The 13190-nt window shown below is 44.5% G+C and overlaps 1 protein-coding gene across 1 annotated transcript in view; it reads right to left on the bottom strand.

The window, feature by feature from the left end:
- LOC142724080 (uncharacterized) overlaps window positions 1-13190 on the bottom strand; it is a 121594-nt gene that overhangs the window by 26638 nt on the left and 81766 nt on the right. Inside the window, 1 exon segment of the mRNA XM_075848955.1 lies at window positions 6512-7662. Within this exon segment, the coding sequence (XP_075705070.1) occupies window positions 6512-7662 (1151 nt within the window).

Genomic DNA, 13190 nt, shown 5'->3' with positions numbered 1-13190 from the left:
TTGGTATTATACGCAGCTTCTGGTAGGCACTTTAGGAGGCTTGCAACTCTAGTCTTGATAGGAGATGGTAGGGGGGAGATCTCTGGCTCTCGTTAGTGCTGGTTTCTTATTATTATAATCTATGCGCTGTTAATTTTTGCTGACCTAAGTAGTGTTCAGGGGTAGGGGAAATACTGTTCTTTCATTTGATATATGAATCGGGACGTATGCCATGATTGTATGTTATTTTGTATTACTAGCAGTTGCGTGTTGTTTAATTACGACTCAAACTTTATGTGATATGTTTATAACAAAATGTGAAAATTGTCAATAAAAATGATGTTTTAAAAAAATAAATAAATAAAAAAAAATAAAAAAGTATTTTCTTTTCATTTATGGTTATGTTACCTCCCTTATAGAACTATATTGCTTGTAAAATGTAGAAATGGTTTTATGCTCCAGTTACATTAAAAAAAATTGTGAAAAAGCAAACATGTCGAGGGGGAAGGAGATGTCGGGAAAAAGTTTGGGGTTGGGGGGCTCCAATCTGAATCTTTGCCCCAGGTGCTGGAGAATCGAGCTACGCTTCTAGTCTCTGTAACTCCTATAGAAGTGAATGAAGAGAGCCGCGCACATGTATGGCCACCTCTGAATTAATTCTCCACCTGGAAAAGCGACGGGATGCTGCCTTGCTGCGGGGTTCCATGTTTTTTAAATAGGTGCAGGTTCCCGAGCACTGATCTTGGTTGACAGACAAAGATGGGTGTTTCTCAAACATTCACAAACTTATTAAGGCGGAATGGAGTCAACTATAAGAGAATTTATATTACTAAAGCCTTAAAGGGGTTGTCCACGAACTGACAACTAATTACCTAACCACCGAATAGGTCACCAGTATATGTTCGTGGACAACCCCTTTATGGCTCCAGTACTATAAATTCTCTTCTAGTTGACTCCAATCCACCTTAATAAGTTTGTGAATTCATTAGAATCACCCATCTTTGTCTGCCAACCGAGATCAGTGTTTCAAACTACAATACTCGAGTCTCGCCAACAAGTCACGTATTGAGGATTTCTTAATATTTTGACAGATTAATTAGTTGCATCACTTACCACAGGCATTCTCTATGGGAAATTCAAAAAACATTACCTGTGGGGGTTACTTGAGGACTGGCATTGAAACACACTTTCCTAGACAACCAAATCATTCATCTTGAGTAGTCCTTGGCAGTTTTACTTCCTCCATCTTGACCCCTCAACGACAAGTGATGGAAATATATTTTCGCTGGCAGGGTCTTGATCCTGCTCAGTGACCATAATTCATCCACTTCCTCTAAAGCGACACTTCTTGTCTGTGTCACCTAGTGTATACCTCTAATTTTCTCGTTCTTGCAAGTCATGTGATTAATCGGAGCTCACCGTGGAATCTTCCACTGGTCTCTCCTAATCATATACTATGGGGCCGATTTATTAATTCTTCCTAAAGTTAGGCAGGAGAATACTAGACCGGACAGGCAGAAACTAATCAAAGTTGTGGGAGCTGTATGATAAATTTGGCACTTCTCGATAGACACATTTCTCATTCTAAGGGTATGTTCACACGCTTATCAAAAAATGTCTGAAAATACGGATTTCAAGGGAATTTTCAGACTTTTTTTTTAGCAACTCGCGTTTTTCACGGTCCTTTTTGGAGATGTTTTTTTTATAGAGTAAATGAAAAACGGCTCAAGAAGTGACATGCACCTTTCGCGGCCGTCTTTTTATGTGGCCGTTTTTCAAAAAACGCCCCATCTGAACAGAACGCCATATTTCCCATTGAAATCAATGGGCAGATGTTTGGAGGCGTTCAATTTTTCATCCGTTTACGTCCATACGGTGGATCACACAGTTACTAAATATAGTCCATTTTAAGCCTCTTCTTAGCCACTTCCTTTACACTTTTAAAATATGTCGAGAAAGGTACAAAAAGCGCCTAAAACACACAATAAATTTGGCCCATCGCATTTGTGCCAGAATTCTGGGGCCTTTTGCTTAGTAATTTACACCCGACGTCTTCCATAAACTCCATAAAGCTTTATCCCTCACGCGGGCACTCGTCCTTAATCAGGTCAGCTCACCGTCGTATACATCGGTTGTTGCATGAGCACCAACTGGTAGATGCGTGGCGGCTCCTGCACCCAACGACAAAAGACTACACTTTCTTTTCGGCCCCTCACAACACATACTCCAGACTGGACTACTTCTTCCTACGCCACTCCCACCTCCCCTCAGTCTCTATTGATGATATTACCTTTTCAGATCATGCGCTCATCAAGTCTCCCAGCGGCCCACCCTCGCTCCTGGCAGTGGCGTTTGAATGACTCGCTCCTGCAGGATTCAATGGCGGTATCGGACAAACACAGGGATCTCCGGGAGTATTTTGACACAAATGTTTCCCCAGAGGTGGACCCGCTTTGTATTTGGGAAGCGCATAAGTGTGTGATCCGCGGTTCCTTCAAAAGGAGCGGACTGCACACTTGCTTCATCTTTTGTCCCGCATACATCTCTTGGAACAGTCCCATAAGGCCTCCTTGGATCGGGTCATGGGGGCGGAGCTGGGGCAGCTGCGAGTTCAGTTTCATTCCCTCTGTCTTGCCAAGACTAGGGCCTCCCTGGTGAAACGTAGACGACATTTCTACGAATGCGGTAACAAACCTGGTAAGACTCTGGCGCGGGCACTTAGGAAAACCTGATCACGTACCTACGTTTCCCATATTCAGGCTTCCGGAAATAGGCGTATGCACCTCCCCAAGGACATCTCGGAGGCCTTCCGGGCAACTTACCACTCCCTTTATAATCTTCCTCGGGCCTCTCCGTCTGCGGATGGGGGAGAACCGATTGGAGCAGATGGAGGCATACCTCCCGTCATCGGGGATGAAATGTATCCCCCAGGAGGCTATTGCTGTTCAAGAGGAGCCCATTTCCCGGAAGATTGGTCATGGGCCTTAAAGGACTCGCCGACAGGGAGGGCGCCAGGTCCTGATGGTCTGCCCATACAATACTATAAGGTCTGCTCAGACCTGCTAGCTCCTCATTTCCTGCATGCCTACAACTCACTTACTGAGGAGCGCTCCCTCCCTCAGGACACACTGAGGGCCTATATCACGATGATACCCAAAGAGGGGAAGGATCAATCCATATGCCAAAACTATCGCCCGATTTCTTTGCTAAACGTGGATCTAAAGCTGTTTGCGAAGATCCTGGCCCATAGGATTACCCCCCTCCTCCACAGTGTGATCCATTACGATCAGGTGGGCTTCATGCCTCTTAGGGAAGCTCAGGATACCACTACAAGGGCAATTAACTTGATTTATCACGCGGCTGCCTCGGCTCTGCCCACGCTCTTACTTTCCACGGATGCGGAGAAGGCCTTTGAGAGGGTCAACTGGGACTTTATGTTGGCCACTTTGCGGCTTATTGGGTACGGCACTCACATGGTGCAATGGATTTCGGGCGTCTACTTTTCTCCATCGGCCTGGGTTAAGGTTAATGGAACCTTTTCCTCCCCGCTCGCTATCTCTAACGGCACGAGGCAGGGTTGCCCCTTGTCCCCCTTAATCTTCATTTTGTGCCTGGAGCCCTTCCTATGTCAGGTTCGCTCCAACCCAGACATAGCGGGTGTATTGTTGGGAGGACGGTCCCATAAGGTCGCAGCATATGCAGATGACCTTCTTTTCTTTCTCACCGCACCCAGGATCTCCTTGCCCAACCTCATGGCGGAGATGAGTAGATACTCGAAATTGTCCAACTTCAAAATTAACTACCAGAAGTCGGAGGCTCTTAATGTATAGCTGCCACAGTCTTTGGTGGAAGATCTGTCTGAGTCCTTCTCCTTTAAGTGGGCTAGAGACTCGCTCAAGTATTTGGGGGCCCAGCTTTCCAGGGATCTATCTCGCCTTTATGCAGTTAAATATCCTCCCCTGCTTCAACGTGTAAGGAAAGATCTGGATTCCTGGACGACGGGTACCTTCACGTGGTTCGGCAGTTGTGCAATCTTTAAAATGAATATCCTGCCGCGGATTTTGTATCTCTTCCAGGCCCTGCCGATTCATATCCCCCGTACCTTCTTTCAAGCCCTGCTGTCCTTACTCCATCAGTTCATATGGGTGGGGAAACCAGCCCGTATAGCCCGCTCCATGCTTTTCCATTCCAGGTGTGAGGGCGGAGTGGGTCTTCCAGACTTTGTCTCTTACCACCAGGCCAAACACCTGTCACGAATTCTGGACTGGTTCCGGCACACGGATGTTAAACAGTGGGTGTCGATGGAACAGTCCTTGATGGCAGTTCCTCTGCAGGTTCTGCCTTGGTTGGGCAAGGATACTCCCCTACCAGCGCGGACACACCCGACGATTGGACCCGCCTTGGCGGTTGCGCCCCGGCTTTTTCCCAGGAAAGTGATCTCCCCATCTCCGTCCCCTCTGTTCCCAGTATTGGGCAATCCTGCATTCCCTCCGGGGCGAGAAAGGGGTCCATTCAGGCGCTGGTTGCAGGCAGGTAAGGGACATGCTTCCCATTTCATACAAGGGGAGGCCTGGATGACCGGTCCACAATTAGCATCTCTGACAGACCCTCTTCCTTTCACTCCTTGGCAGATCACTCAATTGAGACATTTTCTCGTGTCCTTGCCTAACCCTGCTGAACATGCGTGGGACAAACCCCTTTTGAGATCCTTTGCATAGGTACGGGCACGTTACGTCATTCACTGTCCAGGCTATATACCCTACTGATTTCTCCATCCAATCTTCCCACACCTACCTATGTGCTCAACTGGGAGAGGAACTTGGGCCTAACACTCACAGCAGAACAAAAGGATCGGGTGTATACTATGACACATAAATCATCCATGGCTAGCAGGTATCAGGGGGCGGGATTTAAGATCTTATTGCGATGGTATAGAGTGCCTTCCAGATTGCATGCAATGATTCCTGCGGTTTCACCGCTGTGTTAGAGATGTGAGGACCAGATGGGCACAATTTTACATATCTTCTGGGAGTGCCCGCAGCTGTCAGATTTTTGGTCAGAGGTGTGGTGTATCTCCTCTAAAGTCACCGATTTCCACCTCCCGCGTACGCCGGCCTTCTTCTTGCTCTATCTGTGCGAGGCTCCGTCATCCATGTACCGCCGTTCTGTGGTTCACCATCTGGTGAATGCAGCTAGAGCGTATATCCTGGCGCTGTGGAGACAAACTTGCCCTCCAACGATTAACATGTGGTTAAGTAAGATACACGGCTTCCGTGAGAGGCACCCATGCCAAGTTCCTCAAGACTTGGTATCACTGGGTCAGATTCCAATCTTAAGCGGAGTTCAGGAACATCGTGGCCTCTTGAATATATTTCTGAAGCTTAGGGGACACTACTAGTTCTCTTCCCTCCCTTCTCTCTCTCTGTCATTCCTCTTCTCTTTCTTTATTCTCCCTTTCTGATATGTTTACCCACGGATCTGTGTGCATGGGTGCGGGTCCGGGATGCATAGGTGGTCTGTCTCAATTATAGTATCAGATATACATTATTGTTCTTCTTGCACTAAATGTGAACACTTATGCTGGCCTGCTAGCTGATGTGTGTACTGCAGATGCTTGCATTACTGTGTTTTGTTTTGAGAAAATCGAAAATAAAAGAATTTTTATAAAAAAAGACATATATATATTACAAAGTATTTTATATTTACCTGTCATTTTCATTTATGAAAAGTTGTTTTATAGCTGGAGCTTTAAATATAAAAATTGACAAATAAAATGAAATAACAATATATATTAAAAAAAAAATCTAGTAACAAAAAATATATTATATGGGATGTCCATTCATGTACACAGCAAAACAACGCAAGATCAGTGCAGAGGCTAAATTAGAAAAGTAAGGACACCTCCTGTAGAACAAGCCCATTTTAGTGAAAAGAAACAAAATAACAGAATTTTCATCTGTAAAAAAAATATTCACAACACAAAATGTAGTCTTAGATTTGGTAATAATCGTTTATTCCCCTTTTATAAGTACACTTTTACGGCACCTGCAGCGTCCAAGATTTCCACTATGTCACTAATTTCTCCTGCAATAAGGGTGAATTTATGACTTCAGTGATCGGAAGCGGGGTTCATGGTGACCATGACATGAGCCATGAATAAGGACAGGATTGTTGTCCGAAACGCTTAGGTTATTGTAACCACCCCCATGCACATTTGGATTGTTTTAATCGTTGGAATAAACTTGGAACATTGCTTCCTTTTAAAAATTCTAAGCGCCGGATCAAAGATCTTTCCTTCCCTTCGGTTGCCTTGCCGTGTGCCGTCACGCAGGATCCGAGCGCAGTCTGGACTGAGACGTTCTGTGGATAAGCTGGGGGATCCCTCCTGTTTTTTCATATTCATGGTGACCACTCAGCTTCACTGCTTTAAAAGATAACAACGCTCTTTCCCCTCCTTGGATTCCAGCAGCAAAATCAGTTGCCCTCAGGTAAATATAATTTCTGTATTTGTTCAGCTTTTGGTGGAATTAACCTGGATCTGCCAAAGTTGTTGAATGTTTAATATATGTGAATAACCAGATATCTTAAAAACCTTCTTGCATTGTAATCATGAATTTGGCTTTTCCCCTGTGTGAATTTTCTGATGATAAACAAGACTTGATTTCCTGGTAAAATATTTTCCACATTCTGAACACGAGTATGGCTTCTCCCCAGTGTGAGTTCTCTGATGCTTAACAAGATTTGTTTTCTGGGCAAAGCATTTTCCACATTCAGAACATGGAAACGGCTTCTCCCCCGTGTGAGTTCTCTGATGATCCCGGAGTTTAAAAGTAGTAAGAAAACATTTCCCACATTCAGGACAAGAAAACGGCTTCTCCCCTGAGTGAATTCTCCGATGTTCAGTAAGATCTGATTTCTGGATAAAACGTTTATCGCATTCTAAACATGGAAATGGTTTCTCCCCTATGTGAGTTTTCTGATGATAACGGACTTTGGCTTTAGTAATAAAACCTTTTCCACATTCTAGACAGGAGTATGGCTTCTCCCCTGTGTGAGTTCTTTCATGCTTAACAAGTTCTGATTTCTTGGGAAACCGCTTCTCACATACTGCACATGAATACGGCTTCTCCCCGGTGTGAATTCTCTGATGGTCAACAAGAGTAGGCTTCTGGGTAAAACATTTCCCACATTCAGAACATGCAAATGGTTTCTCCCCCGTGTGAATTCTTAGATGGTTCCTGAGGTTTGCTTTAGTAATAAATCGTTTCCCACATTCAGAACATAAAAACGGTTTCTCCCCTGTGTGAATTATTTTATGTCTAGAAAGAAAGGATTTCCTATGAAAATTTTTCCCACATTCTGGACAGGAGTATGGCTTCTCCCCTGTGTGAGTTCTACTGTGTATAAAAAGATTTGAGTTTTTTGTAAACTGTTTCCCACATTCACCACATTGAAACATTTTACCCCCTGTGTGGTCTATACTTGTGGTGGCAATCTGTGATTGATCAGTAGAAAGTTCCATGTGATGAAGAATATTAGATGACAGATCTGTACTGTGACGTCCTGGATGTACATTAAGTGTACTGACGTTTTCTACTGAAGAATGTTTCATGATTTCTTTATCTTTTGCTGTAAAAGTTGGAGATATAAGGAAGTTTCCCCCTGAGCTCTTACTGGGATGATCTGTTAGGATTAAAAACGCATTTCATTATTTGTAGTTGTCCAAAGCCACAAAGCAGACATATTTATAACATTCCTATTATAAACTTTTGTATAACATATTTTATTACACACATCAATAAAATTTTTGCATTAAAACCTCTTTATTTATTTTAGCAGTGTCCCCTAAGCTTCAGAAGCATATTCAAGAGGCCACGATGTTCCTGAACTCCGTGGAAGATTGGAATCTGACCCAATGATACCAAGTCTTAAGGAACTTGGCATGGGTGCCTCTCATGGATGCCGTGAGATCCTCCATTCTCATGATCTCCGGTATCTTACTAAATCACATGTTGATCGACGGAGGGCATGTTTGTCTCCACAGCACTGGGATACACGCTCCAGCTGCATTCACCAGGTGGCGAACCACAGAACGGCGGTACATGGGTAACGGAGCCTCGCACAGATGGAGCAAGAAGAAGGCCGGCGTACGCGGGAGGTGGAAATCCGTGAATTTGGAGGAGATACGCAACACCTCTGACAAAAAGTTGTCAGCCGCAGGCACTCCCAAAAAAATATGTAAAATTGTGCCCACCTGGTCTCCACATCAACACAGCGGCGAGACCGACGGCATCATTGCATACAATCTGGAAGGCACTCTATACCAGTGTGATAAGATCTTAAATCCCGCCTCCTGATACCGGCTAGCCATGGATGATTTATGTGTCATAGTATACACCCGATCCTGTTGTTCTGCTGTGAGTGTTAGGCCCAAGTCCCTCTCCCAGTTGAGCAGATAGGTAGGTGTGGGATGAGTGGATGGGGAAATCAGTAGGGTATATCGTCTGGACAGAGAGTGACGCAACGAGCCTGTACCTATGCAAAGGAGCTCAAACGGGGTTTTGTCCAGCGCATGTTCAGCAGGGTTAGGCAAGGACACGAGAAAATGTCTCAATTGAGTGACGTGCCAAGGAGTGAAAGGAAGAGGGTCCATCAGAGATGTTAATTGTGAACCGGTCATCCAGGCCTCCCCATGTATGAAATGGGAAGCATGTCCCCTACCCGCCCGCAACCAGCTCCTGATGGACCCCTTTCTTGCCCCGGACGGAAAGCAGGATTGCCCAAGACTGGGAACAGGGGGGATGGAGAAGGGGAGACCTCTTTCCGGGGAAAAAGCCGGGACGCAACCACCAAGGAGGGTCCAATCGTCGGGTGTGTCCGTGCCGATAAGGGAATATCCCTGCCCAACCAAGGCAGAACCTGCAGAGGAACTGCCATCAAGGACTGTTCCATCGACACCCACTGTTTAAACTACGTGTGGCGGAACCAATCCAGAATTTGCGACAAGTGCGAGGCCTGGTGGTAAGAGACAAAGTCCGGGAGCCCACTCCACCCTCACTCTTAGAACGGAAAAGAATGGAGCAGGCTATACGGGCCGGTTTCCCCACCCATATAAATCAAGGGAGTAAGAACAACAAGGCTTGAAAGAAGGTACGGGGGATATGAATCGGCAGGGCCTGGAAGAGATACAAAATCTGTGATAGGATATTCATTTTAAAGATTGCACATCTGCTGAACCACGTGAAGGTGCCCGTCGTCCAGGAATCAAGATCACTCTTTACACGTTGAAGGAGGGGAGGATATTTAACTGCATAAAGGCGAGATAGATCCCAAAAGCTGGACCCCCAAATACTTGAGCGAGTCTCTAGCCCACTTAAAGGAGAAGGACCCCGACAGCTCGTCTTCCAAAGACTGCGGCAGTGATACATTAAGAGCCTTCGACTTCTGATAGTTAATTTTGAAGTTGGACAATTTCGAGTATCTCCTCATCTCCACCATGAGATTGGGCAAGGAGATCCTGGGTACGGTGAAAAAGAAAAGAAGGTCGTCCGCATATGCAGCAACCTTATGGGACCGTCCTCCCAATAATATACCCGCTATGTCTGGATTGGAGCGAACTTGACAAAGGAAGGGCTCCAGGCACAAAATGAAGATCAAGGGGCACAAAGGGCAACCCTGCCTCGTGCAGTTAGAGATAGTTAGCGGGGAGGAAAGGGTACCATTAACCTTAACCCTAAAACCTCTTTAAATAATATTTCAATAAACACTTTACATTCTGAGATAAGTGGCACTACATAGGCACTGCTCATCTCTGTCAAACCTTATCTGCACCAGACCGTTTTTTTGTAAAAAGCATGAAGGTGTTTTTTTTTAATGTGTATAAAGCATATACAATGGTATTTATTTAAAGGGTTTTCCAACTTATTAAAAAAAGTGGCAGGGGTAGTAGGGATGCATTAAAAAAAATGAACCATTACTCACCTCACACGTTTTAGCACCAACCCGCTGCGGTGTATTGACATGGCTGCAGCGATGACGTGCTTGTATACTCACTTGATTGGTGCAGCCAATCACTAGTCTTAGTGTGTATTTGGCAAAGGATCGCTGAGGCCTGTGATTGGCTGCAGTCATCACGCTGGTATATGGGAACGTCATTGCTGCAGCCAAGTCAATAAACAGCAGTGGAAAGGACCGGTGCGGCGGTACTGGAAAGCCGGGGATATGTGAGGTGAGTAATGCTTTTTCTTTTTTTTAATGCAGCCCTTCTATCTTGTCCAATTTTTTGAATAAGTCGGAAAGCCTCTTTTAAATAAAGATATTGTCATTCGTTTTATACAAAACGAAAGGTGGATAACCCTGGGTCATAATAAAGTAAAACGGAGTATAAAAAAAATACATAACAGTCTTAACATATAGAACGGCCGTCAAATTAATGCCACTCACATTGAGTCGTAGAGAAGCTAAGTTATAAAGTCTCCTTATATTATGGAATACTTAACCCATCATCATATATTTGGAGAAGGGTATGGACCCTGCCAATCATTAAGAAGAAAATAAGAGAAGGGATAGATCAATCCAACTACTGTATCACAGAAAATAGATGGGACAGGTGTAATGGCCGCGGCCACGGACCGTCGGCATTACTTACCCGCCAACGGCCACAAGCCTCTGAGCTCTTACCGGCATCTCCCTCCTTTGAGATGCTGGCACACAAGACTGTCCTCGGCTGTTGTGCATAGGGTGCGCGCTGGCTCTCTAAAGCCGGGAGGGAGTGCACCTGCAGAATTGAGCTCCCTATCCAATCCCTACTCACCCCTGCATAAAAAGGACCCTGCCCTCTTCTTTCTTGCCTGAGCGTTGTTGTGTCTACCCATGTTCGTTAGCAAATGGTCCCTTAGTTGTATCCAGTTCCCAGTGTTCCTGTATCCCGTTTCCTGTATCGCGTATCCAGTAATTGTGTTTGTTCCTGAGCGAAGTCTAGTGTTGGAGTCAAGGTCATTCTCTGTGCCAAGCGTCATCTATGCCGAGGAGTCTGCTACACCATAGTGTCTGTCAGAACGTCTATACAGGTATTCCAGTTCTAAAGACTTACATTGACTGTGTTTTGACCAGCTGCTACTTCGCTACGGTGGAGCGGCCTAGTGGATCCATATATCCCCAGAGTCGTGACAACAGGTGCTCAGAAGAATTTGCTCCTGATACCAAGTAGTAATAGAACAACAAGAATGCAGTTTAGATTTAACCATTACTAGGGCTATGAACCGGCCCCAGACAGTGAAAAGGAGTTTGACCATTTGTTCTTTGTGTAGAGCAGCTGAGACCCAGTCCATTTGCATTAGGAACGAGAGTTTGTCTGAGAACAGTTTTGAGGAAGAAGGAAAAGGTTATTTCCAGATCTGAAGCCTTTTGGTATGCGGCTGCAATTTAGTAAAGTGGCCTAAGGTCCCCTCTAGTGAGGTCATAGTTATCTTTATTGAAGCCAACAGCCCATAAATCAGCAGAGCAGTGTCTACTAGATGTTAAATAGTAAAGGAATACCTTTTGAGCCAAAATGTTTGTCTATGTGGACATGCCCGAAGAAAAGCATAGTGGGATGCATCAGGTGTTCCGCATTTAAAACGGGTGGTTGCATATCAGCCCATTCTGTAATCACGTAGGGGAGTGAGGTATTCTCCATGGGTAACTTTAACGAATATCTCCATGTATCCGGCTTATGGGAAATATCGTGTGGGCTAGGTTGCTGATAGAATGATAGCAGGTGTAAAGTCCGGGTCCTCTTATTTAGACAAGAGTGGGTATCAGAGTAATCTATTGGAGTATGGAGGAAATTATGGATACGAGAGGAGAGGGCTTTACTAGTCGTATTTTCTAGAATGCAAAAGGGGGAGATCCAATCATTCTTTGTTAAATTATGGAGTACTTCAGATATGTAACTGTGTTTAGAGGAAATTGAAAAATGAATGCATATAGCTGGAAATTTAGTCTGGAGTTTCGAAAGCTTGAGAGCAATTCTTTGGTAAGTGTTGAACATTTTATGTATAGTGACGAGACCTTGTAGTCACCACGAGTGAAAAATAAAGTGAAACGGTCGTCTTGTAGATACTGTCGATTATTTGTCAATGGGAGAGAGGTAGAGTAATAAGGATGAAGATGGTTAATGCCTCATGCACACGACCGTTGTGCCATGTGGGCCGTTTTTGATGGTATCCGAGTGGCACCTGATAGTCTTCACGGACCCATTCACTTTAGTGGGTGAATCGGGTCCGTGAAAAATGGTCCGAGTTTCCGATCCAAGAATCATAGAAAATGTGCAATCTTTCCTCGGATCACTGACGGGACTCGGACGGCACACTCGGTCGTGTGCATGAGGCGTTCGGGTTCAGATCTTGCTCCAGGCACGCCACATAGTAAATATTAGGGGATTGGACCGCATTGTTTTCGAAAGAACAGTGAATTGCATGTGAAATAGGTTAGGTAGAGACATTTTGGAGATTAAGGTTTGGTTGAGGGATGCCTCAGTATAGCGGAAAGTATCCAATTTGTTTTGTAGCAGTAAAGTAGTAAAATTTAATTTTGGGAAAATTGTGACCTCCATTTTGCTTAGGTTGCGGCAAAATCTGGTATGATATCCTAGCTCGTTCCCACTCCCAGATGGATAAAATATAGCGTAAAAAATCCTGGGGACGAAAGTAGAAAGTAAGGGATTCTTTCATATTTATGATTTTGGCTCTGCCATCAAACAAAAGAGTAAAATGTTTTCATGTTTGTAATGTATGCCCACAGCACCAAACAAATATAGCGGCTTTGGCTGGCCAAAAGTATAGTCAGTGATTATGTAGTCAAAAAAGCAAATCACAGAAAAAAAATCGTCTGATCATAAAAATTACACAGTAAAAACGTAACCTATAATTAATATTTTGGGATAAAAAAAGGGAAAATGATTATCCCTCCAAATAATAATGCAAAAATTAATAACAAGAGTGAGGGGAGTTTTTTTTTTTCTTTTGTTCATTACATAGAGAGAACAAGAAAAACAACTTATATACCCTAATGGGTCACCCTTCCTAGTCAGTGTAACGCCCCTACTCAAGGGACGACTCCAACCTCCAACCTGTACCCTAGATACTCTATTAATGGCCTAGCCGATTCTTTATAGTGGATATCAGGTATAGAGGTGGGACCTAGATAGGCAAATGCACAAATAGAAAAAG

This window comes from Rhinoderma darwinii, unplaced genomic scaffold, assembly GCF_050947455.1.
Source record: "Rhinoderma darwinii isolate aRhiDar2 unplaced genomic scaffold, aRhiDar2.hap1 Scaffold_570, whole genome shotgun sequence".
NCBI lineage: Eukaryota > Metazoa > Chordata > Amphibia > Anura > Rhinodermatidae > Rhinoderma > Rhinoderma darwinii.
Note: the sequence above shows the minus strand (reverse complement) of the source record. Positions and strands in the feature narration are given on the sequence as shown.